At 49.5% G+C, this 25,283-nt stretch overlaps 1 protein-coding gene across 1 annotated transcript; it reads left to right on the top strand.

Moving 5' to 3' along the window:
* Positions 1-1,723: 1,723 nt before the first annotated feature.
* LOC125632963 (stonustoxin subunit alpha) lies at positions 1,724-22,367 on the top strand. Its single transcript, XM_048841959.2, has 4 exons — positions 1,724-1,859; positions 6,960-7,091; positions 14,040-16,094; positions 21,696-22,367. The coding sequence occupies exons 2-4, from the start codon at positions 6,995-6,997 to the stop codon at positions 22,223-22,225; spliced, it is 2,682 nt and encodes an 893-aa protein (XP_048697916.2). The 5' UTR covers positions 1,724-1,859; positions 6,960-6,994; the 3' UTR covers positions 22,226-22,367.
* The last annotated feature ends 2,916 nt before the right edge of the window (positions 22,368-25,283 follow it).

Genomic DNA, 25,283 nt, shown 5'->3' with positions numbered 1-25,283 from the left:
CATCTAGCCCAGTCTCCCCTCTGCCGACAGTGGCCAGGGCCAGGTGCCCCAGAGGAAGTGAACAGAATGGGGAATCACGCAGGGATCTATCCCACTCCTGCCCCAGCAGCACCCGCACAAACCCTTGTCCCTCCATCCCCAGCTCAGCAGAGGTAGGGAACCCGGGCAGGGGGATGGGGCACCCTGACATCAGGAGGCTCCCGGGAGCAGCCCACCCCTAGGGCCACCCCTTCCTCAGCCGAGGAGCTGGGTGAGGGCAGGTGCCGTTGGCCCCGAGCCCGAGCAATCGGGTCAGGACGGGGGGTTAAGTGAAGCGGGTGAGTCCCGGAGGCCAGGGAAGGGGAAAGGCGGGTGCCTGGAGTGTGCGGGGAACAGTCCCAGGAGACCCGCACGCTAAGGCCGGAGATTTACCATCCGCCCAAGGGGCAGGAAGGATCCAGGGAGCTAAGGTGGGTCCTAGAGTCACTCGGGCAGGGGGAACAATCCGGCTTTGCACCCTTGGGGTTGGAGGCTCCTGGAGAGGCCTGAAGTGCTGAGGTGTCACACAGCGCCGCTGCGGGGAGTCTGGGGGCAGGGGATGCTCGGGGCAGGAGGACGCTCGGGGGCAGGGGTGTTGGGAACACTGGGGCATGGCCACTAGGTAACTCGAGGGGATGGAAGACCACGAGTGTCGATGAAGCCCCCTCGCACTAGGCCCCGGTGTCCTGGCCCCCCCCCCTCCTGCCTGGAGGCACTCGCAGCAGCTCTGTGTGCTAGGCCCAAGTGTCCTTGGCCCCCCCGCCTGGAGGCACACACAGCAGTTATGCTGAGAATCTGCAACAGTATGCTGCAGAGTCAGACTGCCTGAAACTAAGCAAGGCCAAACAGGGGAGATATGGAAGAACAATGCTGAATAAAGCAGCTTTATGTATAGTTTAACAAATGATACAGAGAATCAGGGAACTAGCTGGGAACTGGATTGGCTGGCTATATGGATACTTGGAGCAGCTTGCTATTGGATAAGTATGCTGGGAAAAAGGATGTATAAAAGCCTGTGTAACTTCCTGCTCTGTTGTGCAGGATTTGAGATTCAAATCTCCCTGTACCTTTTTGAAGCTTCAAATAAACTTTTCTGCTTCTCCACCCCGTTGTGATTATTGGGTGCAGCACACCGGGTAACGAACCAACTCAAGCCGTTGTTCAGCCTCTCGGCACTGGGTGCCGGCAACAGGGGCATGCGCGGCACAGGGATGCTCGGGGGAGGGGGCGCAAGGAGGTGGTAGGCAGGGCCGGGGACGCTCAGGGGAGCGGGCATGTGGTGGTGGTAGGCGGGATCGGGGGGATGCTCGGGGGCTGGTAGGTGGGGCCGGGGGATGCTCGGGGGAGGGGGTGCAAGGGGCTGGGGGACGCTCGGGGGAGGGGGCATGCGTGGGGGTGGGGGCGGCAGGCAGAGCCAGGGGAGAGACCCGGCCCCAAACATTGGTGGAGACGGGTCCTGGGGCCCTGAATTTACTGGAGCCCGGGCACCAGGGGCCCCTACAACTCGCCCCCTGAGTAACCATGAACAGAGCTGCGCTTGCCAGGTTGTCTCCTGGGTTCTCGTTTTCTGAGAACTGATCTGAGAAAACAACCCTGGTAAACCAGCTCCAAGGTGTTTTCCCATCAGTGGAATTCACTGACCAAGTAACTCCTCCTACAGCTCCTGGGTCTGACCCCAAATAGAAAGTGAAACGGAAACAGTTTAATCCGAAACCATGTGAAAGTTTGACTTTTCTGTGAAAGCCGCACAGCTCCGGTGGACGGCGTACAGGCCGCAGGGACCAGCAGCCCCTGAAGGATGAATACACGTTGGGTCTCCAAGCTGAATTAGCAGCCCCAAGGTACCGTGTTGTGTGTGAGTTTGAAACTTGGCTCTATTTGAAGGAAGGACTTGAAAGGAAGGGCACGGAAGGAGGAAGGTTACAGCCATAGGGTCAGTTGGTGATTCGGTAACAGACACCTGCACGTCCTGGGGACTTATATAATAAAAAGAGAACGCAGTAAGACTGAGCCACAGAGAGCGAGCGAGACTTGAAACCAAGGAAGCAGGATACAGGGAGATGACGCAGGTAACAGGCTGGACTCTGCTCAGTGACTCTGATTTCCTGTCACCCGGCCCCTTGTGAAGTGAATTACACCAGTGTACTTTGGGGTGTGAAGCACTTTCGTTCCTGCTGGGCAACGCTTTACATCCACTTTGCGCTGGCGTAGGTGACAAGGTGCAGGGCAATGGGGCTCAGGCCCACAGAAGTTGGATTGAACGTGGTAACAGGCCAGAAGTCAGTGAGGGGAAGTGAGGAGGACAGAATGCGCTTGGAGAGGGAGTGACTTTAGCAGCAGCATTTGTGATAGACAGGAGGGGAATGAGGTGAAAGCAGGGAAGCTGGAGATTTTGATACAGTAGAAGATATTGATACAGCCCCTTGGATAATACCCCTGTCAAGCTTCCTCCCCCACTCTGAACTCTAGGGTACAGATGTGGGGACCTGCATGAAAACCTCCTAAGCTTACTTTTACCAGCTTAGGTTAAAACTTCCCCAAGGTACAAATTAATTTTATCCTTTGTCCTTGGAATATCCACTGCCAGCACCAAACTCTAACTGGGTTTACTGGGAAATGTAGTTTGGACACGTCTTTCCCCCCAAAATCCTCCCAACCCTTGCACCCCACTTCCTGGGAAAGGTTTGGTAAAAATCCTCACCAATTTGCTTAGGTGACCACAGACCCAAACCCTTGGATCTGAGAACAATGAAAAAGCATTCAGTTTTCTTACAAGACTTTTAATAGAAATAGAAGGAAATAGAAGTAAAGGAATCACCTCTGTAAAATCAGGATGATAGATACCTTACAGGGTAATTAGATTCAAAACATAGAGAATCCCTCTAGGCAAAACCTTAAGTTACAAAAAAGATACACAGACAGAAATAGTTATTCTATTCAGCACAATTCTTTTCTCAGCCCTTTAAAGAAATCATAATCTAACACATACCTAGCTAGATTACTTACTAAACGTTCTAAGACTCCATTCCTGGTCTATCCCCGGCCAAAGCAGCCTACCCACAGACACAGACCCTTTGTTTCTCTCCCTCCTCCCAGCTTTTGAAAGTATCTTGTCCCTCATTGGTCATTTTGGTCAGGTGCCAGCGAGGTTACCTTTACCTTCTTAACCCTTTACAGGTGAGAGGATTTTTCCTCTGGCCAGGAGGGATTTTAAAGGGGTTTACCCTTCCCTTTATATTTATGACAACCCCCACCTCAGAGAGCCCCTAGGCCCCCTCTCCAAGACCCCAGCACAGAGGGGTATCGGGGTGTTCTGGGGTGCGCCAGGGGCTGGAGGAGACATGGCAGGGGCATTCTTACATCTCTGCAATGGCCCAGAGGAATCACTGAGGCAGGGCACAAGTTAAGGCACCCCTGAGCGTACGAGCCACCCCCCTGCACCAGCCGCCGTGCCAGTGTGGGGATGAGTCTGGCCACGGGCTGCAGCTGAGACGGTGGCAAAGAGAGGGTTAATCTGTATTGATGTTATACAGGGAATAGTGACAAGACACAGCACGAGCCTGGATGTGAAGCATTCTGATATCGCGGTGTGACATTCTGGGGATCCCCCAGAGCAGTCAGGCGGTCTGTCACCACCTGCCTGTGACCGTGGGTCCCTTAATCCTGTGTGGCTCTGGCTCGGAGCCCTGGCACCAGCATCCAGCCCACAGGCAGAAAGGTCTCACCCTGGCTTCCAGCAGCCTCGTTATCCCTGCAGGGTGACCCCACCAGCCCTTCCAGTCCCAAGCATCCCCAAATCCACCTACCCCGAGTTCTTCACTGCCAGACCTTTTCCCCTCTAGTTCCTCACCCCAAAGTCTTGAAACCAGCCCCCCAGTTCTCAGTTCACTTTGGGACACACTCCACACCGTTTGCACACTAGAGACCCATCATTTGTCTCTCCTGGGTTGTACAATGCGAGGTGCTGGGGGTTAGTCTTGTCTGGCTGGGGAGGCAGCTCCTCCCTGCCTGGCTGGCCACCACCCTGCTGGGAGCGGGAGATGAAGCTTTAGGAACCAGCTCCAGACTCTACATACACGATACATAAATCCCTAAGCACAGCCTGGATCCATCTCGCACAGTGATCAGTAAGTAGAGAACATCACAGGCTTTCAGAAAAGAGCTCACTCAACATGATTATACACAATAGCATTGTACACAATCCTTTGAGTCCATTGCTTGTTCTTAGGGGTTCGGACCCCCTGTTCTGCCCTTGGGGTGTCTGGACCCCGTGACACATGGCAAAGGGGGCAGCATTTGAACCTAGATTTTAGTGGGGCAGTAGCTCCACGACAGTCAAGGTTGAAACTCTCCTCCTGTGTAGCAGTCTAAAATCCCCCTGCACACTCAACTGCCTTGAAAATTGCTGTGATACCAACAGGTTTTTGCACATAGGTGGGGAGGGGGGGTGCTTAACTTCATCAGTCTCAGCTGATGACACCTGTCAGGATAGACCTCAACCAGAGGAGCATCCCTGAGGGAACCGGGACCCAGAATAAAACAGAGATTTATTTGTCAAAATCAGCGCTATGAACAGCCCCCCGAAACGAAGTGGAAGTGAGGTTGAGGCTGTGGAACAGACGTCCAATAGGAATAGTGGGGGCAGACGGACTAGTTTTAAGAAGGAGCTTGGTAAGTTTAGGAACGGGACGATATGACGGGGCTGCCTACGGTATCAGAGGACTGGACTCAACCCAGGAGGTTCCTTCCAGTCCTATGTTCTATTGTTCCCAAAACAAACCACAGCTTAATAATACCAACTAATTATACTTCTCTGAATGCTCATATATAAGGCTATGATTTAGTCATGGGTATTTTTAGTAAAGGCCACAGACTGGTCAAGGGCAATAAAAAAAAGTCACGGCCAAAGATCTGTCCGTGACTTTACTAAAAATGCCCCTCACTAAATCTTAGGTGCTGGGGGAGGAGGGGTGCTCCAGGGGAGGCTGCTGCTGGGGGGGTGCTCCGACAGTCACTGCTGCTCCTGGGGGGGTGGCGGCCAGTAGCCCCACCGCCGCTGCTGCTCCTCCAGGCGGGGGGGGAACCCGGGGCCCCACCGCTGCTGCTCCTAGACTGCTGCTCCGTGGCAGGGCCCGGGATCAGTTGTCTGGGGCCGCCGAAGCAGTGGCCAGAGTGGCTGGCCCTGGGGTCACCCAGGTGCTGGGGCAGCCCCAGGGTCAGCTGCACCAGCCGCTGCAGCTGCAGAAGTCATGGAGGTCCTGGAAAGTCATGGACTCTGTGACTTCCAGGACCTCCATGAAAGACTCACAGACTTACTCATATATAAGCTAACAATCACATTTTCATACTGCTAAGTATAAATCAGTGACAATTCCTAATACTAGGCAAATAATTTCCTAAATCATTTGCAAAAAGAAAAGGAGTTCTTGTGGCACCTTAGAGACTAACCAATTTATTTGAGCATGAGCTTTCGTGAGCTACAGCTCACTTCATCGGATGCATACCGTGGAAATTGGCAGTTTCCACGGTATGCATCCGATGAAGTGAGCTGTAGCTCACAAAAGCTCATGCTCAAATAAATTGGTTAGTCTCTAAGGTGCCACAAGTCCTCCTTTTCTTTTTGCGAATACAGAGTAACACGGCTGTTACTCTGAAACTAAATCATTTGAAATCTCTCAGCTACAATTGTGGGGTACGGCATTTTGGAAAGAGGGCACAGCTGTCCCGTGCGCATGCTAGGAGTATGGCTTACGTAGTGCGCAGCTACTAGTGTGCGTCAACTCAGTGCCAACGTACCCCCATGTGGACAAGGCCCGAGTTTCATACATTCGCTGAGATTAAACTTTAAAACAACCCTCTGTAGGGCACATATCAAGAGGAGGCTGGTGTGATGGATTCTGGGGTAAACGTGTAACAGGAAGACAGTTGGTGGGTGGCTTGCGGTTCTGTAAGTGTAGGTAAGAGACATGAAATGGAGCCGTTCCCTTTAACGCTCCTCTGGGAATGGTCTCGGAGAGGGAGATTTCCTTATGCTATATCTATTGGCAGATGTTCCTGCTCTATTCCACGGTGCAAGGCCTGCAAGGTGTACGATTTTATTTAGACTTTAAAGTAGGGGTGGGCAAACTTTTTGGCCTGAGGGCCACATCGGGGAATACAAATTGTATGGCGAGCCATGAATGCACACAAAATTGGGGTTGGGGTGCGGGAGGGGGGTGTCCCTTCTCTGGCTCATATGTGTGGAGCGGCCCCCGACCATTGAAGCAGGGCCACGCGGCCGCTTCTGAGAGTCGTGTGGTGCGGCCCCCGACACCCCAGCTCGAGCAGCCCCCAACCCGGCACCCCAGCTGGAGCGCCAGAGCGGAGCAAGCCCCAGACCCTGCTCCCCAGCGGGAGCTCATGGGCCAGCTTAAAACGGCTCGACCTGCGGGCCATAGTTTGCTCACCCCTGCTTCAGAGGCATGCTCTGGCTTGTGTTAAGTAAGAGCTGTCGCCTCTCTTCTTAACCATTGGGCAGCAGGTATTTATGGCTCCCTGGCTGCAATTTAGCCCCCTATCAGGACATCCAGCTTGCTGGCATGTCACAGCGTTCTTTCAATACGTCTGGGATCTTACATGAGAGCAGCAAAATACAACAGTTGTTTTGCTTTGTGGCTTACATCTCTCTAAATTGCATCAAATTATAACTATTTCCCATTCTTCCTAAAAGGAACAATTACTTTGAAATGTAAAATTTAGAATTCATAATCTGAGGCGAGAAAAGGGAGAGGTAAATCTCTGAGTGACTTTCTTCCTCTCCTGTCCCCTGTGGAGACTAGAAGATCCATCATTCTTTTAAAACCAAGGCAATGTTCGGAAAAAGCTTTGAAGACTGAAGCCAGTGACTCGATTCTAAATCTGCTTCCCAGAAACTTAAGTGTAACCCCAGTTCTTTCTTGCAGGTCAGACAGAGGAGAGAGCATCTGGGTGTGTAACAATGGCCGGATCAGATGACACCATTGCGATGCCGGCTCTGGGCCGCCCTTTCCAGCTGGGGATGCTGTACGACTGCCGCAAGGACTCCCTCATCCCAGGTAATTGTCACCCGGGGGGAGCCCGGGGCCCAACTTAGCGTTTCAGAAAAAAGAAGCATTTGGCACCTGTTTCTTTTAGGAACATTTGGGTTTGGGATTTGAGTTGGGGAAAAAACAAAGGGCATCCAAACCTGCCCGGGTACTGTCCTGCTGACCCTCCTTACAGCACTGGCTGCACTAGGAGAAAGGAGAAACTTCCCATCCACTCCCCTGCCACTGCGATATCTCTGCAGCCCCACCCGCATGGCAGTCGGCCTAGGAAAGGGGGACAGTGCCCCCGAGCTGGCTCATCCCCCCATTTCCACATGGGACAGGTGAGGTCCTGGTGAGAAGGGTCCTCTCTACACACAGATCTTCAGGGCATGAGGGGACCCATTAGAAGGAAAAACTTCAGCTATTCACACGCATCACTGTGACCCATATTAACTGTCCCCCGCTCCCGGAAAAGGCCTGGCATCGCTGTGGACAGCTCAGTGAAAACACCCACTCTGTGTCCAGTGGCAGGCCAAGCCGTGAACAGGGTGCTCGGGTGCCTGAGGAACGGGATGGAAAATGCCATCAGAGCTATTCCAATGGCATTATACAGGTAACCCTTCTGCCAGGGGACGTTGACAGCAACCAGGGCCGGATTCAATATCCAGGGGTTCCCTTTCAACAGTACAACACAGAACCGGTACAAGCTCCCACCCAATAACCCGGGACAATTACACACACCCCTGGGCGCCTCGAAGAGGCTGTCCTACCCCCCTCCCACGCACAGAGCCTGAGTGCAAAAAAGAAACTTTGAATGAAAGGAGGGAAGTCACCGGACATTAAGTTGGGATCACGCTGCAAGCAGGATTCATAAACCTAAAACCGTGAGCAACCCCCCACCCCAGAGTGCGCTGGGCAGGGTCTTTTGCCTCAGGTTCTTGACTTCTACAACCAAAAGTTCCTTCAACGGGTCTGTCCCTTCTCCCCCACCCCACCCCACCCCACTCACAGTGGCTGTCCTTGGTCAGTGAGGACCCAGACTTCAGAGGTGCAACAGCTCACTTCTAGAGTGCTAATTAGCTCTATCTTTAAACAGTAGCAAGGCTAGTTAAACCATGCCTATGATTCTTAGGCAGAACCCACACTTCCCAGCAGGGACACCTGCCCCCCACCCCTTCTTACTTTCACAGGGCTCTGGCATCCGAAACTCCTGCTTAGCCAATTCAGTTCAGTTGAGGGTGACCCCCTCAAACAGGACAGGCTAAGCACAGATCTGCTGCCCTTTACTCCTACAATCAGGATAACAACATTTCATTACCCCTGCATTCAATACAAGTTCAGAGTAGCAGCCGTGTTAGTCTGTATTCGCAAAAAGAAAAGGAGGACTTGTGGCACCATAGAGACTAACCAATTTATATGAGCATGAGCTTTCGTGAGCTATAGAAGTGAGCTGTAGCTCATGAAAGCTTATGCTCATTCAATACAAAGTGATTTCTAACCCAACACCAGCCAGAGCTGATCACTTTCGCAACACAGCTCTGTCTGCTGGATACCTTGGCAGAGGGGGTGTGTTCATGTGAATACAGTCTTGTCCTGAAGCCTTTCCCCCTCCCCAGCTAGCTGGCAGGGGAGAGCTCATTCAAACCCTGCTTACATATAAATCAATGGGCCACCCTCCCCTGCAATGTGTGTTCAGTGCTGGCCATCCCATCACAAAGAGGATATAACAGAAACCGGGGGGGTTTGGACAGTGATGATGAGAATAACTAGAGGCCTGGGGAGAATTTCACAGGAAGAGAGATTGACAAAACAAAATATTTCATATGGAGAGAAGAATAAGGGGAAATTGCTACAGGGATACAGAAAAATGAATGGGTTAGAGAAGGTAAATACGCAGGAGCTATTTACTCTTTCATAGTACAAGAACAAGGGGACACTATGAAATTAAAATACACCTAATTTAAACAACAAAAGGACATACATTTTAAAGCAACGTGATTAGCATGACGAACTCTCTGCCCCTAGATATCACTGAATCACAGAAATGTAGGGCTGGACGGATCTTTGAGAGGTCATCTAGTCCAGCTACCTGTGCTGAGGCAGGAATAAGTGCACCTTGACCACCTTTGACAGGTGTTTGTCTAACTTGTTCTTCAAAACCTCCAGAGACGGGGATTCCACAACCTCCCTTGGAAGCCTGTTCCAGAGCTTCACTACTCCCATAGTTAGAAAGTTTTCCTATTATCTAACTTAAATCTCCCTTGCTGCAGATTAAGCCAATTACTTTTTGTCCTCCCTTCAGCGGATGTGGAGAACAATTGATCACTGTCATCTTTATAACAGCCCTTAACATATTTGAAGACTGTTATCAGGTTCCCTCTCAGTCTGCTTTTCTTAAGACTAAACATACCTGTTTTTTTAACCTATCCTCAAAGGTCATGTTTTCTAAACCATTTATCATTTTTGTTGCTCTCCTCTGGACTCTCCAATTTGTCCACATCTTTACTGAAGTGTGACACCCAAAACTGGACACAATACTCCAGCAGAAGCCTCACCAGTGCCGAGAAGAATCATAGAATCATAGAATATCAGGGTTGGAAGGGACCCCAGAAGGTCATCTAGTCCAACCCCCTGCTCAAAGCAGGACCAATTCCCAGTTAAATCATCCCAGCCAGGGCTTTGTCAAGAGCGGGACAACTACATCCCGTGTCTTACTCCTGTTAACACACCCCAGAATGGCATTAGCCTTTTGCATAACTGGATCCCATTGTGGGCTCCTATCACTTTGTGATCCACTATAACCCCAGTTCTCTTTTTGCAGTACTACTGCCTAGCCAGTATTCCCCGTCTTGTATTTGTGCATTTGATTTTTCCCTCCTAAGTGTAGTACTTTGCATTTGTCTTTGTTGAATTTCATCTTTATAAACTGGAGAATTGATCTGAAATCAACAAGGTCATTTTGAATTTTAATCCTGTCCTGCAAAGTGCTTGCAGCTTGGTGTCATCTGGTAATTGTATCAGTGTGCTCTCCACCCCATTATCTAAGTCATGGATCAAAATACTGATTAGCACCAGACTCAGGACAGACTCCTGCAGGACCCCACTACCTACATCCTCCTAGTTTGACAGCAAACCATTGATAACTACTCTCTGAGCACAGCCTTTCATCGAGTTACCCACCTACCTTATAGCAATTTCATCGATACCGCATTTCTCTAGTTTCTTATGGGAATGTAACGTGGGACTGTGTCAAAATCCGTATTAAAATCAAGATCTATCATGTCTCCTGCTTCTCCCCCTAAACACTAGGCCAGCAACCCTGTCAAAGAAGGCAGTTCGGTTGGTTTGGCATGATTGGTTCCTGACAAATCCATGTTGGCTATTACTTATTACCCTGTTATCTTCTAGGTGCTTACAAACTAATTGTTTAATAGCTTGTTCCAGTATCTTTCCAGGGTTGAAGGTAGGCTGACTGTTCTATAATTCCCCAGGTCCTCTTTGTTTCCCTTTTTAAAGATAGGTACCATATTTGCTTTTCTCCTGTCCTCTGGGACCGTACCCATCCTCCATGAGTTCTCAAAGATAATCACTAACAGATCCAAGATCTGCTTCAGCTAGTTCCTTAAGGTGAATTTAGTCAAGCCCTGCTGACTTGAATACATCTAATTATCTAAATATTCTTTAAGCTGTTCATTTGCTATTCTGTGTTGTGTGCCTTCCCCCTTATTATTAATTCTAATTGTATTAAGCACCTGGTCACAATTTACCGTTTTAGAGAAGATTGAAGCAAAGTAGGCATTAAACACTTCTGTGTTCTTGATGTCATTAGCTTTCCTTCCACACTAAATAGTGGACCTACACTTTTCATCGTCTTTCTTTTGCTCCTAATATATTTTTACAAACCCTCTTCTTACGGCCTTTTATGTCCCTTGCTAGGTGTAACTCATGTTGTCCCTTAGCCTTTCTGAGTTAGTCCCTGTCTGCTTATACTATTCTTTTGTACTCCTCCTTAGCAATTCATCCATGTTCCCACTTTTTGTAGGGTTTCTTTTTGATTTTCAGGTTACTGAAGAGCTCCTGATGAAGCCATATTGTCCTCCTGCTGTTTTTCTTATCTTACCTTCAAATCAGAATAGTTTGCAGCTGTGCCTTTAATACTGTCTCTTTTACGAACTGTCAGCTCTCCTGAACTCCTCTTTTTCCTTAGATTTTCTTCCCAGGAACGTTACTGAAGAGTTCTCTGAGTCTAATGAAGTCTGTTTATTCCTTTGAAGTCCATTGTCTTATTCTCTCTTTTCACTCTTCCCTTTCCTTAAAATAATAAAATCTATCATTTTATGAACACTGTCACCCAAATTGCCTTTTACTTTCAGATTTGCAACCAATTTCCTCCCTTTTAGTCAGAATCAAGTCTAAAATGGCTGCCCCCTTGTTACTTCCTCCATCTTCTCAAACAAGAAGTTGTCCCTAACACATTCCAAGAACTTACTGGACACTTTGTGTTTTGTGGGATTACTTTTACAACAGATGTCTGGGTAGTTGAAGTCCCCTATTACTACCAGGTCTTGTGGTACGGATATTTCTGTTATTTGCTCTAGAAATGCCTCATGCGTCTCTTCCTCTGGATTTGATGGTCTATAGAAGACCCCTACCATAACATCACCCCTGTTTTCCCCTGACCACTTTTATCTGTACCCATAGAATTTCAACTGGGTCAGCCTCTTACCTCCTGGACCACAGCATAAGTGTCTATACTCTTGATGTATAGTACAACCCCGCCTCCCTTTTTTGCTTACCTTTCCATCCTGAACATGCTATGCACCAATATTCTAGTCATGAGATTTATCGAACCAAATCTCAGTGATGCCAATTAAATACTAAATTAGCTTATGTACTAAGACTTCCAGCTCTTCCTGTCTATTCCCCATACAACTTGCCTTTTTGTATAGACAAGATATTTAGCAGATTCCCCCTCTGTTATCCCGCTTGTTGCTCCTATGACCCGAATGTAAATTTTCCATTCCACCTCCCACTCACCCCAGCAACATCTAGCCCTCTGTGAAGGTCACTTTTTTGATACTTACCTGTCATCTTTTGTCACCTGCCCCTTTGATCCTAATTTAAAGCCCTCCTCACTAGGTTGGCAAGTCAGTGCTCGAAGATGCTCCCCCGCTTCTTGGTCAGGTGTACTCCATCTCTTCCCAGCAGATTTCCTTCCTGAAACAGCCTCCCGTGACTTAGGAACCCAAAGTCCACCATTTGACACCACCCGCACAGCCATGCATCATCTCCAGGATGTGTGCGTCCCTGCCCGGGCCCTTAACCTCAACCAGGAGGATGGACAAGAACACAACATGCGCCCGTGACTCCTTCACCCTCACTCCCAGAGCCCAGGAGTCACTGCGCAGGGTCAGGCTGGCAGTATCATTAGTGCCCACGTAGATGCGTAGTGTGCGGCAGCAGCCAGATGGTTGGACGAGCCTTGGCAACCTTTCCAGAACACCTGGGGTGAGGGCTCCAGGCAGGCAGCACACCTCCTGGGACGTCAGGTCAGCTCAGCAGATGGAGGCTTCCATCCCTCTCTGCAGGGAGCTCTGACCACTACCACCCTACGTCCCCTCCTGGTGGGTGTGGTGGCCGTGAGCCTCCCAGTCTTGGGAGCAGGTGACTCCTCTTCCTCAGCCACTGGAGTCTGCTCCTCTCCTCCTGTGGCCAGTACAGCGTGCCAGTTCGTGACCTCGATGGATGGCGGGCCGGGGTGGGGAGTGGAGCACAGCCTGCTGTCTAAGGTGGCCAGCAGCCAGTCTCCTTTCTGCAGAGCATCCGGGTCTTCTTCCTCTTCTGGTGCCTCTGTCGTCATCCCTAGTCAGCTAGCGTCCTCCATCCCGGATGTCTCCACGTCCATCCTGGTGATGAAGTCCTCACGCTCCTGGATGCTACACAGATGAGCCACCTCCTCCCGCAGCTCTCTTACTGGCTACCTGAGGGACTCCACCAACAGACACCTCTCACACCAGCTGGTTCCCCCTTCCTGGCTGTTTTCAGCAGGGACATGCAGGCTGCATTCCCTGCAAGTGAAGATGAGGATCTGGGTAGAAGCCTCCAGTCAGGATGTCCGTCTGGCCAGGGCCCCACAGGTGCAGGCAGATGAAGAGCGAGCAGTGGTGTTGGCAGTGCAGCATTGCACGTTCTTCCTTGTGCAGTGCCTTCAAGTTAAAGAAAAACCCTACCTCCCTGCCTGCCTTCACTGGCAAACTCAGCCGGCTAACTCCCTTCATCTCCCAGCTGCCTTCGTCTCACCTCCATGTCCTGAGGCCAGGATTAGACATTGAGAGGGACTGGAAGTTTATATGGGTAACAAGAATACGGGGATTATAACAATGAAAAGAAAGTTTAGAAAGGGATATAAAACCTTATACTTAAGATTTAAGCCAATCTCCAACTATTAGAGATCAATGAGACCTCCACGAGGGCAGATTTTCCAACAATATAGTAGGGTTTCTTGCCTCTTCCTGTGAAGGATCTGGTGCTGGCTACTCTCAGAGACAGAATACTGGGCTAGATGGATCACGGATCAGGTCAACCATGGCAATTCCTAGCTTCTTAAATCAAAGAAACCAGATGTTTCTAATGGAAGTGACATTTCAATCATAACTATAGCACTTGCTACCTGGGACAGTGTACTCCTGAGGGGGGAGTGAACTCAGTCATTCTGAAGGGGGATTTATTAAAAAAAAAAATCAGAAAAGATCACATCTTCCAAAGTCCTCTAAGAAGCCGGGGGCAAGGGAAGGTTGTTAGGGGTGGAGTTCAGCCTTGACTTGGCACGTTTGTATGTTACCAGGTCAGTTTATGTGATGTCCGTCACTGGTTATTTTTCAATCTCAGAAACGAGACACAATTAAAACATGGATACACTCTGTGTCCTGTGCATCTATCAGTTACGTTACCATGTGTCTGTCTCTACTATTTCAGGGATCACGCTGTGGGGCCTGGAACAGCTTCGCAAGGATGTAAACACAAAACCACAACCCAAGACTGAATTTGAGATCATCGCATCCGACACCATTGAAGACAAGGCCAGTGCCCTCGATGTCACAGCCTCGCTGAAGGCCAGTTTCCTGGGGGGGCTGGTTGAAGTAAGTGGATCTGCCAAATACTTAAATGACACCAAAAAATCCAAACAACAGGCCAGAGTTACTCTCCAGTACTCTGCCACAACAAAGTTTGAGCAACTAACTATGAACCATTTAGGAACAGAGAATGTCTCTTATCCTGCTGTATTTGACCAAGGCACGGCCACCCATGTAGTCACGGCTGTGCTGTACGGGGCTCAGGCTTTCTTCGTGTTTGATCGGGAAGTTTCTTCTTCTGAGAATGTACGTGAGATAGAGGGAAAGCTGCAGATTGCAATTAAAAAGATACCCATGTTTTCCATAGAAGGGGAAGGAGCTGTCAAAATGGATGAAAAGGAAAAATTAAATGCTGCAAAATTTAACTGCAAGTTCCATGGTGATTTTGCTCTTGAGAGAAATCCAACTAATTTCCAAGATGCCATGCAAATATACTCCACCCTCCCCAAGCTGCTGGGTGACAGCGGGGAAAAGGCCGTACCAGTGAGAGTCTGGCTGTACCCGCTGACCAAGCTGGATTCCAGAGCTGCTCAGCTGGTGCGTGAGATCAGCTTAACACTGATTTCTGATGCTCAGACTGCTCTGGAGGAACTGGCAGAAGTAAACATGCGATGCAATGACATGGTGAAGAGTCCGATTGCCACAAGCTTCCCCGAAATCAAGCTGAAAATCCAGCAGTTCAGAGATCTGTGTAAGCAACACAGACAGACTTTCCAGAAACAGCTAGCAGGACTCTTACCGTTAATCCGTGGAGGTGGAAAAGAGGAAGGGGGCCTGGTGGATATTTTATCATGTAAAAATCAGTCACCGTTCAATACTCAGAGACTCAGTGAATTTCTGGGTACAAAGGAGAAAGAGATGAATTATGTGAATTCCTACCTTAAGATCCTAAGCAATGTAAAAGTGGTGTCCTCTCAGAGTAAACTAGATGAAATAGTACTCGACCCTGAGCTTGACTTTATCGTCTCCTTTACATTCACCTCACTGCATGAAGAGGAGCCATATTTATCAGATTTAAAACAGTGGCTTCAGACCCAGTATATAAAGGAAACTCATGATCCTGCAGCAGCCAGTTCTGTCGCTGAGAAACCAAAATCCAAAGTGTGGTTTGAGGGAAAAGAAATATATAAAAAAGCTCGAAAATCTGCAAAGTCCCTTTCACATTTTGTCAGTGTCAACAAATCTAACGGGAAGATTCGGTTCATTGTGTCCTCTGTTCCAGACAAGGACAATCCAGGCACTTCCATTTACCTGTATGAGGAGGGAGAGCTGATCAGCACCAACTTTGAGCCTCCATCAAAGCCTCTTCCTCCCCTGATTGATGGAATCAAACATGACCGTGTGCAGCTCAAGTTTAACCCAGCAGCCTATGGAAGGGCTGAGATATCCGGCTATCGGGCAGAGTACAGAATTGTAGGACAGGAGAACTGGACGGCTGTGAATGTAAATAACACGCAAGAGACATTCACAGTAACAGGGCTACATGCAAACACCGAGTACCAGTTCCGATACGCTGCAGTGAGCAAACCAGGGCTCAGCGAGAGCAGCGATGTGAGTAATCCTGTGAAGACTCTCCCTCCTACCAGCCCGCCTGGGAAGCCCGTAACAGTTATTGTAGATTCATCTGCCATCGCCCTCACCTGGGAGAGTCGAAGTGTCACTGGAGATGGAGTCAGAATAAGGGAGTATAAGGTGGAATATAAAGAGGAGGCAGGAGATACAATTCAGGAGGGGAAAGACAAATGGCTGGAACGAAGGACAGAAAAGAGAACCGAGTTCTATAGCATTGATGGGCTGAGTCCTGAGACACCCTACAGATTCCGGGTTTCGGCTGTGTGTGAGGATGGGGCTGTGAGTGACCCAAGCGAAGAGACTTGCATCTCAACCCTAAAGAAAGGTAATATTTAAATATATTTGCATACTTCTTCCCACCCCAAACACAGGACTTTGGAGTAGTTCATTCAGGTAAAACTATATTTATCTTTGCAAGAAAAATTGAGATGTCCCAAGTGTGTAATGTAGGCGTGACTTCAGAATAAAACTATTTCTTGCAATTTAATATTTGAACTGAAGTAATGCATACAGGGCCCAACCCAACCACCGGGATCTGCTGGGGACTGTACAAATGATACTGGGCTGCCAGGTCTGGTCAAGTTAAGGTACCAACCAGCTTCCTGTGAAAATCTTCACTCTTCTAAGTGCTCTAAAATTGTCATGGTTACATGGATTGCCTTGAAATTTGATGTGCCTCAGGGGGCACTGGCTAGGGTCAGTGATCCAAATCTGAGATCATTTGAGGGAGCAACATTCAGAGCATTATTGGACAGGTAGTACTGCTCATGAACTAAGGGGATCATACTGAGCATGTGTGGACAGAGGAGCCAAGAGACTCTGGAGGTGGAGAGCTTCCACTGTAGCTGGACAGAATCATAGAATTATAGAATATCAGGGTTGGAAGGGACCCCAGAAGGTCATCTAGTCCAACCCCCTGCTCAAAGCAGGACCAATCCCCAATTAAATCATCCCAGCCAGGGCTTTGTCAAGCCTGACCTTAAAAACTTCTAAGGAAGGAGATTCTACCACCTCCCTAGGTAACGCATTCCAGTGTTTCACCACCCTCCTAGTGAAAAAGTTTTTCCTAATATCCAACCTAAACCTCCCCCACTGCAACTTGAGACCATTACTCCTTGTCCTGTCCTCTTCTACCACTGAGAATAGTCTAGAACCATCCTCTTTGGAACCACCTCTCAGGTAGTTGAAAGCAGCTATCAAATCCCCCCTCATTCTCTTCTGAAGACTAAACAATCCCCGTTCCCTCAGCCTCTCCTCATAACTCATGTGTTCCAGACCCCTAATCATTTTTGTTGCCCTTCGCTGGACTCTCTCCAATTTATCCACATCCTTCTTGTAGTGTGGGGCCCAAAACTGGACACAGTACTCCAGATGAGGCCTCACCAATGTCGAATAGAGGGGGACGATCACGTCCCTCGATCTGCTCGCTATGCCCCTACTTATACATCCCAAAATGCCATTGGCCTTCTTGGCAACAAGGGCACAGTGCTGACTCATATCCAGCTTCTCGTCCACTGTCACCCCTAGGTGCTTTTCCGCAGAACTGCTGCCTAGCCATTCGGTCCCTAGTCTGTAGCTGTGCATTGGGTTCTTCCGTCCTAAGTGCAGGACCCTGCACTTATCCTTGTTGAACCTCATCAGATTTCTTTTGGCCCAATCCTCCAATTTGTCTAGGGCCCTCTGTATCCTATCCCTGCCCTCCAGCGTATCTACCACTCCTCCCAGTTTAGTATCATCCGCAAATTTGCTGAGAGTGCAATCCACACCATCCTCCAGATCATTTATGAAGATCTTGAACAAAACCGGCCCCAGGACCGACCCCTGGGGCACTCCACTTGACACCGGCTGCCAACTAGACATGGAGCCATTGATCACTACCCGTTGAGCCCGACAAACTAGCCAACTTTCTACCCACCTTACAGTGCATTCATCCAGCCCATACTTCTTTAACTTGCTGACAAGAATACTGTGGGACACCGTGTCAAAAGTTTTGCTAAAGTCAAGAAACAATACATCCACTGCTTTCTCTTCATCCACAGAACCAGTAATCTCATCATAGAAGGCGATTAGATTAGTCAGGCATGACCTTCCCTTGGTGAATCCATGCGGACTGTTCCTGATCACTTTCCTCTCATGTAAGTGCTTCAGGATTGATTCTTTGAGGACCTGCTCCATGATTTTTCCGGGGACTGAGGTGAGGCTGACTGGCCTGTAGTTCCCAGGATCCTCCTTCTTCCCTTTTTTAAAGATGGGCACTACATTAGCCTTTTTCCAGTCATCTGGGACGTCCGCCGTTCGCCACGAGTTTTCAAAGATAATGGCCAATGGCTCTGCAATCACAGCCGCCAATTCCTTTAGCACTCTCGGATGCAACTCATCCGGCCCCATGGACTTGTGCACGTCCAGCTTTTCTAAATAGTCTCTAACCACCTCTTTCTCCACAGAGGGCTGGCCATCTATTCCCCATGTTGTGATGCCCAGCGCAGCAGTCTGGGAGCTGACCTTGGGCTCTGTAGATAGGGCAATTTCCTGCAATATCACTGAAAGATCTTATTGTACTAACTGTATGTACTGCTGTGGGCCAGGATTGTGTATAACCTCTCTAGTGAGGAGATGTGATGGATGTAAGACGTGGCGGTTCAAAAGGCTGTATTGAAAATGTGCCAGACAAGTATGGACTTTTGGGACAATAAATATTAAGTGGATTTCCTGGGGAGTCCCTAGGGCGAGGTTAATGCAAATTACTTACCTCTGGTCAATGCAAAAATCCAGCCTTTTGAAGTTACACTCTGAGGGGAGGGTTTTTTCTGTTGATTACCTGTTACAGAAGGCGAAGATCAAAGGCCAGAGTTGGATAAAGATATGGCTGATCTGCCCAGCCATTGCTCTGGTTCTGGATCTAAACTTCAAACCCTGGGGAATATCCAGATGTGGGGTTTGAAGGACTAAAACCTTCTAGAGCTGTAGATTGGAGTTGGGGGGACAGGGAAATCTCAGGTCAGCTTTCGAGCTTTATTGTTTTAATATTTATTCTCTGTCATGCTTTTATCTAAAAGAAGAAACGTGGTTGCTTAGAAGGAGCTGTGTGGAAACATATAGCTGTGGGCAATGCACTGCTTGTTGTCTTCAGAGAGAAAGCAAAGCGTAGGCCCTGGCCTGTTTAGGCAGTCTGGCTTGCTGGGGATATCCCGGGGTGAGGCGGGGAGCTGTGCAGCCTTAAAAGCCCAAGTCAGGCGGGAGTGAGACGTGGATCTCTGCCCATGAGAGGTGATGGCTGGGAGTCCAAAACCTTTAAGAGGGTGCCTGGAAGAACTGTGAAGGGTGAATACAGAAGCAGTTACCCTGAAACTGTGATGAACTCAAGGGGATAAGAAGCAAGCCTTTGATCCTGAGTCCACCCAGCCAATGTCAAGCCCACCTAGGGCAGAAATCTGGAAAAAGCTCAAAGGCAAAAGGCATGTTGCTAAATCTGCCCATTGGTTTTAAAAAAATATATTTATTATTATTATTTTGGGAAATGTATAACTCTTCCCGGGGGTGCCCAGGATTGTGAGGCACCTCGCTGCCACCTGCCCTTAGCATGGGGTCGTCTTGTCTGTGCCTGCCATGGGTCAGCTCCCTGATACCACCAGCTGCAGGGCAACACAAGCACTCCCCGTTCAGCTTGTGCGGGCTCCACTGTCCCTCACACGGGTTAGCGATATCCACACTCCAACCCCCCAGTCCTCCGAGCATCCCCCAGCGTGTCCAGCCCCTGATAATCAGGACACTCACAGAATTACCAGACCCACTGTTCCCAGAACACACCAGCCTATTAGTTAGACCTTAGAACACAGTTCCACTTAACACATGGCGCTTAGATTTGTTTATACAGAAATCATGTATACGTGTATTTAACATGGAGCACAGACTGAAATGAAGCCAGCAGAAATACCGGAGACTAAGGTTATATAGCAACTAAAATCTTCACACACATCCTAGAGCCTCAACTTAACTAACAAGATGCCTCTTGTCTAATAAGGTCCTGCTCACCCAAAGACCTTCTCACGGCACGTTTCAATCCCGAAGGCCGAGACCTTCCTTTCCTAAGACCAAGCCCTTTGTCAGCTTGTCTTCCCAGATGAAGGATGCCTGGGCATCCGTCTGTATCCACAGATATATTAGACCAGTCCTTTGTTCTTCACCTGAAAACAGGGTTCCACCCCCTTCCCCCACCCAGCTGTTCACCTCTTCCTGTTAATGTCTTCTCCTGAAGTCCCCACAATTTCTTCATTAGCATTTGACTCCGTATGCAAATACACTGTCATTGTGAGAGACAGTTCACCATAGTCAGCCAGGGTGATACGTGTCTCCTGCCTCCTGTCTGGTGGAACTGCCTTCAGGCATCTACCTCTGGGTGATCTGCCTTTAACTTCAAGGACACAATTGCCAACATACACACCCCTCTCCTTACACATTATCCGCACACACATCCCGCAATGATTACAATGACCAGCGTGACACAGGCTTTCAGTAGAGACTTACGTGACACTCTTTGGTGAACTAGAATGTAAATACCCGTCCCAGGGGATCCCTGTAAACTTCGTGTACCCCTGGACCCTCTGCCAGTTGGCACCAAGAGTCCCCTGGGTCACAGAATATCCTCAAAGTATTTTGTGGGGGGGAAATTGGACACATGAATGTTTGCTTGGAGGGGCGAGATTGGAGCAGGGGATGGGGGAGAGCATTTGGGGTTCAGCAAGGGTAGAGGACGTTATGGGGAGGTGGATAAATGGGGTAGGGGGAAGGGCATGCATATGATCTTTACAAGGCCAGAATGGCCGCTCTCTCCTACTAGCAACATTTCTCCTTTTGTTAAAAAAACTCAGAAATTAAATGTCAGAAACGTCATTAGCCCAGAGCTGAGGCTGCCTGGCAATAACTCGCGCCTTCCAGAACGTCAAGTGCAGCAAAACTCAAACTTGTGAAAACCAGGAAATACAGAGCTAAGGGACATGCCTTAACACACAACCTTAACTCTGCCCACTCAAGCCATGCCTCAGTACACCCATGACATACTCAGGCTCTGCCTTTGCACTGTACTGAGCAGGAGCTCCCTACGCCTGCCCTACGCTCGATCTCAGCCCACGCCACAGAAAGAACACCACAGCTGCTAAATCTTGCAACTCCTTTTACAGTCAGCTCACCCTAATGCACACGATGCCAACTGACACCCTGCTTTCCCTGACCCTGCATTAAACTCACCTTCCACACTCATCGCCCAGCCCCCCATGGCAAGAGGAGCCCTGTGCCTCACGAGGGACACCAGCCTGCCCAGCGCAGCACTGAAACGAGGCATCCTGGTTCTCCCAAGGTAGACAGGCACCTCTTTCCTTTGATCACCCACACAGGGGCCAGGGAGAGAGGGGGACACACACACACACTCAGAGGGCCACAGTCACCCAGATCACCTCCTATCCCAATCACAGATCTTCCAAGATGGTTCAATTTATTCCTCCACCCTTCAGTACAGCAGCACCTACCACAGGGATTACAGCTGCAGTGCATGCAGATAATTCCCAGAGGCCATTGCCAGCTCCAGAGGGCAGAGTTAAGGTTGCGAAGGTGTTTACCTGAACTCGCTATGTCCCGGCATTCACAAGATTCAGTTTTGCTGAACTGACTTTCTTGAGGGGTGCAAGGTCTCACCAGGCATCTTAACGCTGCGTTAGTGAAGTATTTTTGCCATGTTATCTCTCTCTCTGTGTCGATAGTTAGCTGTATAGAGAGCAGCACCGACTGGCATACATATATGTTACACAGTATTGTTCCGAAGTGGGTGAGTGCAGGGGGGAAGATTCTGAGGCTCAGGTCTGGCCCAGCCGATCCTTTCGCTCTGTCATTGACCCATGTGTGCCGATAACGCTCTGATTCTGTCTCTCCCCAGCGAATGTGACTCTGGATCCAGACACGGCACATCCTGAGCTCGTCCTGTCTGATGATCGAAGAACCGTGAGCCGGGGACATGAGAGCCAGACGCTGCCTTACAAACCGGAGAGATTTCGTTATTTGCTGAGTGTGGTGGGCTCTGAGGGCTTCACCTCGGGGAAACATTCCTGGCAGGTGAAGGTGAAGGGAGGAGTAGCCGGAGACTGGGCTGTGGGGGTAGCTAGACAGTCTGTGCTGAGGAAGGAAGAGGTTGGCTTTACCCCCGAGAATGGGGTCTGGGTGGTGCAGAAATGGGGCAATGCCAGAGACTATCGGGCTCAAACCTCGCCTGTCACCCGCCTGTCCTTGAGTAGAGAACCCAGCAGGATCCGGGTCTCTCTGGACTATGAAGGGGGGTTGGTGGCATTTAATTATGCTGATGATCTGGCCCCGATCTTCACTTTCCCACAGGCTTCTTTCAATGGGGAGAAAATCTTCCCTTTCTTCTGGGTCTGGGGTGGAGGATTCCAGCTGAGCATCCATCCCTGAGACTCAGGGTAGCCCGGGGCCCTGTCAGTACCATACAGAGCAGGCTAGACCCATCTCACAGTCCTGCAGTGACTGCCCAGTCTGCTTGTTCTCATGCTGTATGGTTCTGTAGGATTATATCCGTGAACAGGGTCAGAGAAAGGTGGGGGGCAGAGGGGTGGGGAGAGGAAAGAAAAAGTACCTCCAGGGAGTGGGAAGGAGGGAATGGGAGAGGGGAACTTTGGCGGGGGGACTGGGGAGGGATAGAGGATGGATAACACTGTGAATAGCTAGACGCGGGAGGGTCAGCTACCTTGCAAAGTACACAGATCTTGAAATGAGTTTGCAGCAGTGAGGGTTTAGTACTTCTCCTTGTGGAGTCAGTGGGGGCTTGTCTACATGTCTAAAGGTGTAGCGCTTTCGTGAAGATGTTACTATGGCAGAGATTCTCCCGTCAGCATGGTGACTCCACTGCCTGAGAGGCGGTAGCTACGTTGGCAGGAGATGCTCTTCCGTCTACACAGGGGTTAGGTTAACTGCGTCGCTAGGAGGGTTCACACCCCTGAGCAATGTAGTTATACCGATGTGAGTTTGTAGTGCCCACCTGGCCTGAGAGTCTCTGTCCCAGGGCAGGATCCTTGTCCGGAGCCTGCTCAATGCACCGGTACATGTGACAGAAATGGATCCCTTAGAATGAGTCTGTGGGATGGTTCTGGCTGGAGCTTGCATGGGCGCGGATGGTGGAAAGCTGAGGGATCTGCAGGCAGTGCTAGAATGCCATTGGCAGTGTGATCCCCGCGCCAAGAACCACTGCGACTGGAAGCTCAGCTGCAGAATGGGCACTAGGAGCTCCGCCCTTTGAGCCCTGTGCCGGTCTTGGCCAGAATCCCCCGTGGTGCTCACTGTCTGAAAGGGGCGAAGTAAAACCAGGGCTCTCGCCCAGCATCTCCACCCCCTCTTCCTGTCAGGGCACAAGGCTGGCAGCTCACTGCACTGTCTCCACGTCCTCATCAGGGGGCTTCTAGCTGAGACACGGACAATTGCTCCACTCGCAGCATGGGCCCTTTGCACAGTCTGAGGGGGCAAGTTAGTCAGTTAGGTCATTTTATTATCCATTTATGGTTGTGATGTAATGATTAACTCGGATACTAAGTTACTTCTAATTAAGGTATGCTAACTAGATTTCAATGGTAGGATTATAGAAGTATAAGAGTGATAAGTAGCATTAGGTATATAAGTGCAGCATGGCTGAAATGCAAGGCCTGCAGGCTGAGGCCTGTCAGATTTCAGCTTAGCCGTACTCGGCCAAAGGTTTAAGAATGCTTGACATGAGTAAGGGTATGTCTACACTACGAAATTAGGTCGAATTTATAGAAGTCGGTTTTTTAGAAATCAGTTTTATATATTCGAGTGTGTGTGTCCCCACAGAAAATGCTCTAAGTGCATTAAGTGCAGTAACTCGGCGGAGCGCTTCCACAGTACGGAGGCTAGAGTCGACTTCCGGAGCGTTGCACTGTGGGTAGCTATCCCACAGTTCCCGCAGTCTCCGCTGCCCATTGGAATTCTGGGTTGAGATCCCAATGCCTGATGGGGCTAAAACATTGTCGCGGGTGGTTCTGGGTACATATCGTCAGGCCCCCGTTCCCTCCCTCCCTCCGTGAAAGCAAGGGCAGACAATCGTTTCGCGCCTTTTTTCCTGAGTTACCTGTGCAGACGCCATACCACGGCAAGCATGGAGCCCGCTCAGCTCACTGTCACCATATGTCTCCTGGGTGCTGGCAGACGTGGTACTGCATTGCTACGCAGCAGCAACCCATTGCCTTGTGGCAGCAGACGGTACAGTACGACTGGTAGCCATCATCGTCATGTCCGAGGTGCTCCTGGTGGCCTGTGTGAGGTCGATCAGGAGCGCCTGGGCAGACATGGGCGCAGGGACTAAATTTGGAGTGACTTGATCAGGTCATTCTCTTTAGTCCTGCAGTCAGTCCTATTGAACCATCTTATGGTGAGCAGGCAGGCGATACGGATTGCTAGCAGTCCTATTGCATCATCTTCTGCCGGGCAGGCAAGAGATGAGGATGGCTAGCAGTCCTATTGTACCATCTTCTGCCGAGCAGTCATGAGATGTGGATGGCATGCAGTCCTTCTGCACCGTCTGCTGCCAGCCAAAGATGTAAAAGATAGATGGAGTGTATCAAAACAAGAAATAGACCAGATTTGTTTTGTACTCATTTGCAAACCCCCCCCCACCGCCCGTCTAGGGGACTCATTCCTCTAGGTCACACTGCAGTCACTCACAGAGAAGGTGCAGCGAGGTAAATCTAGCCATATATCAATCAGAGGCCAGACTAATCTCCTTGTTCCAATAAGAACAATAACTTAGGTGCACCATTTCTTATTGGAACCCTCCGTGAAGTCCTGCCTGAAATTACTCCTTGATGTAAAGCCACCCCCTTTGTTGATTTTAATTCCCTGTAAGCCAACCCTGTAAGCCGTGTCGTCAGTCGCCCCTCCCTGCGTCAGAGCAAAGGCAAACAATTGTGCATCTGAGTTGAGAGTGCTGTCCAGAGCAGTCACAATGGAGCACTCTGGGATAGCTCCCGGAGGCCAATACCGTCGAATTGTGTCCACAGTACCCCAAATTTGACCCGGCAAGGCCGATTTAAGCGCTAATCCACTTGTCAGGGGTGGAGTAAGGAAATCGATTTTAAGAGCCCTTTAAGTCGAAATAAAGGGCTTCATCGTGTGGACGGGTGCAGGTTTACATTGATTTAACGCTGCTAAATTCGACCTAAAGTCCTCGTGTAGACCAGGGCTAAGTGACCAAAGATTGACCCTATGCCAGTAAGATCACAAGACTACTGGAAAGATGTGCCAACAGGTGATGTGGCAGAAAATCAGCTGCAATGTACTGTTCAAGATCACAAGATACCTTCTTGTAACATCATTTACAACACGTGTCCTGACCGCAGAGTACATGCTGTGTATAGATGCTAATGAAAATAAGAGGAACTACAGACAACCTGTGAAAAATAGGGTACCCCCAATATTTATGGGGTGTGGAAATACAGATAAGGAA

The sequence above is a fragment of the Caretta caretta genome, chromosome 2, assembly GCF_965140235.1.
Source record: "Caretta caretta isolate rCarCar2 chromosome 2, rCarCar1.hap1, whole genome shotgun sequence".
In the NCBI taxonomy this organism is placed as follows: Eukaryota; Metazoa; Chordata; order Testudines; family Cheloniidae; genus Caretta; species Caretta caretta.
This window is presented reverse-complemented; position numbering and strand designations above follow the sequence as displayed.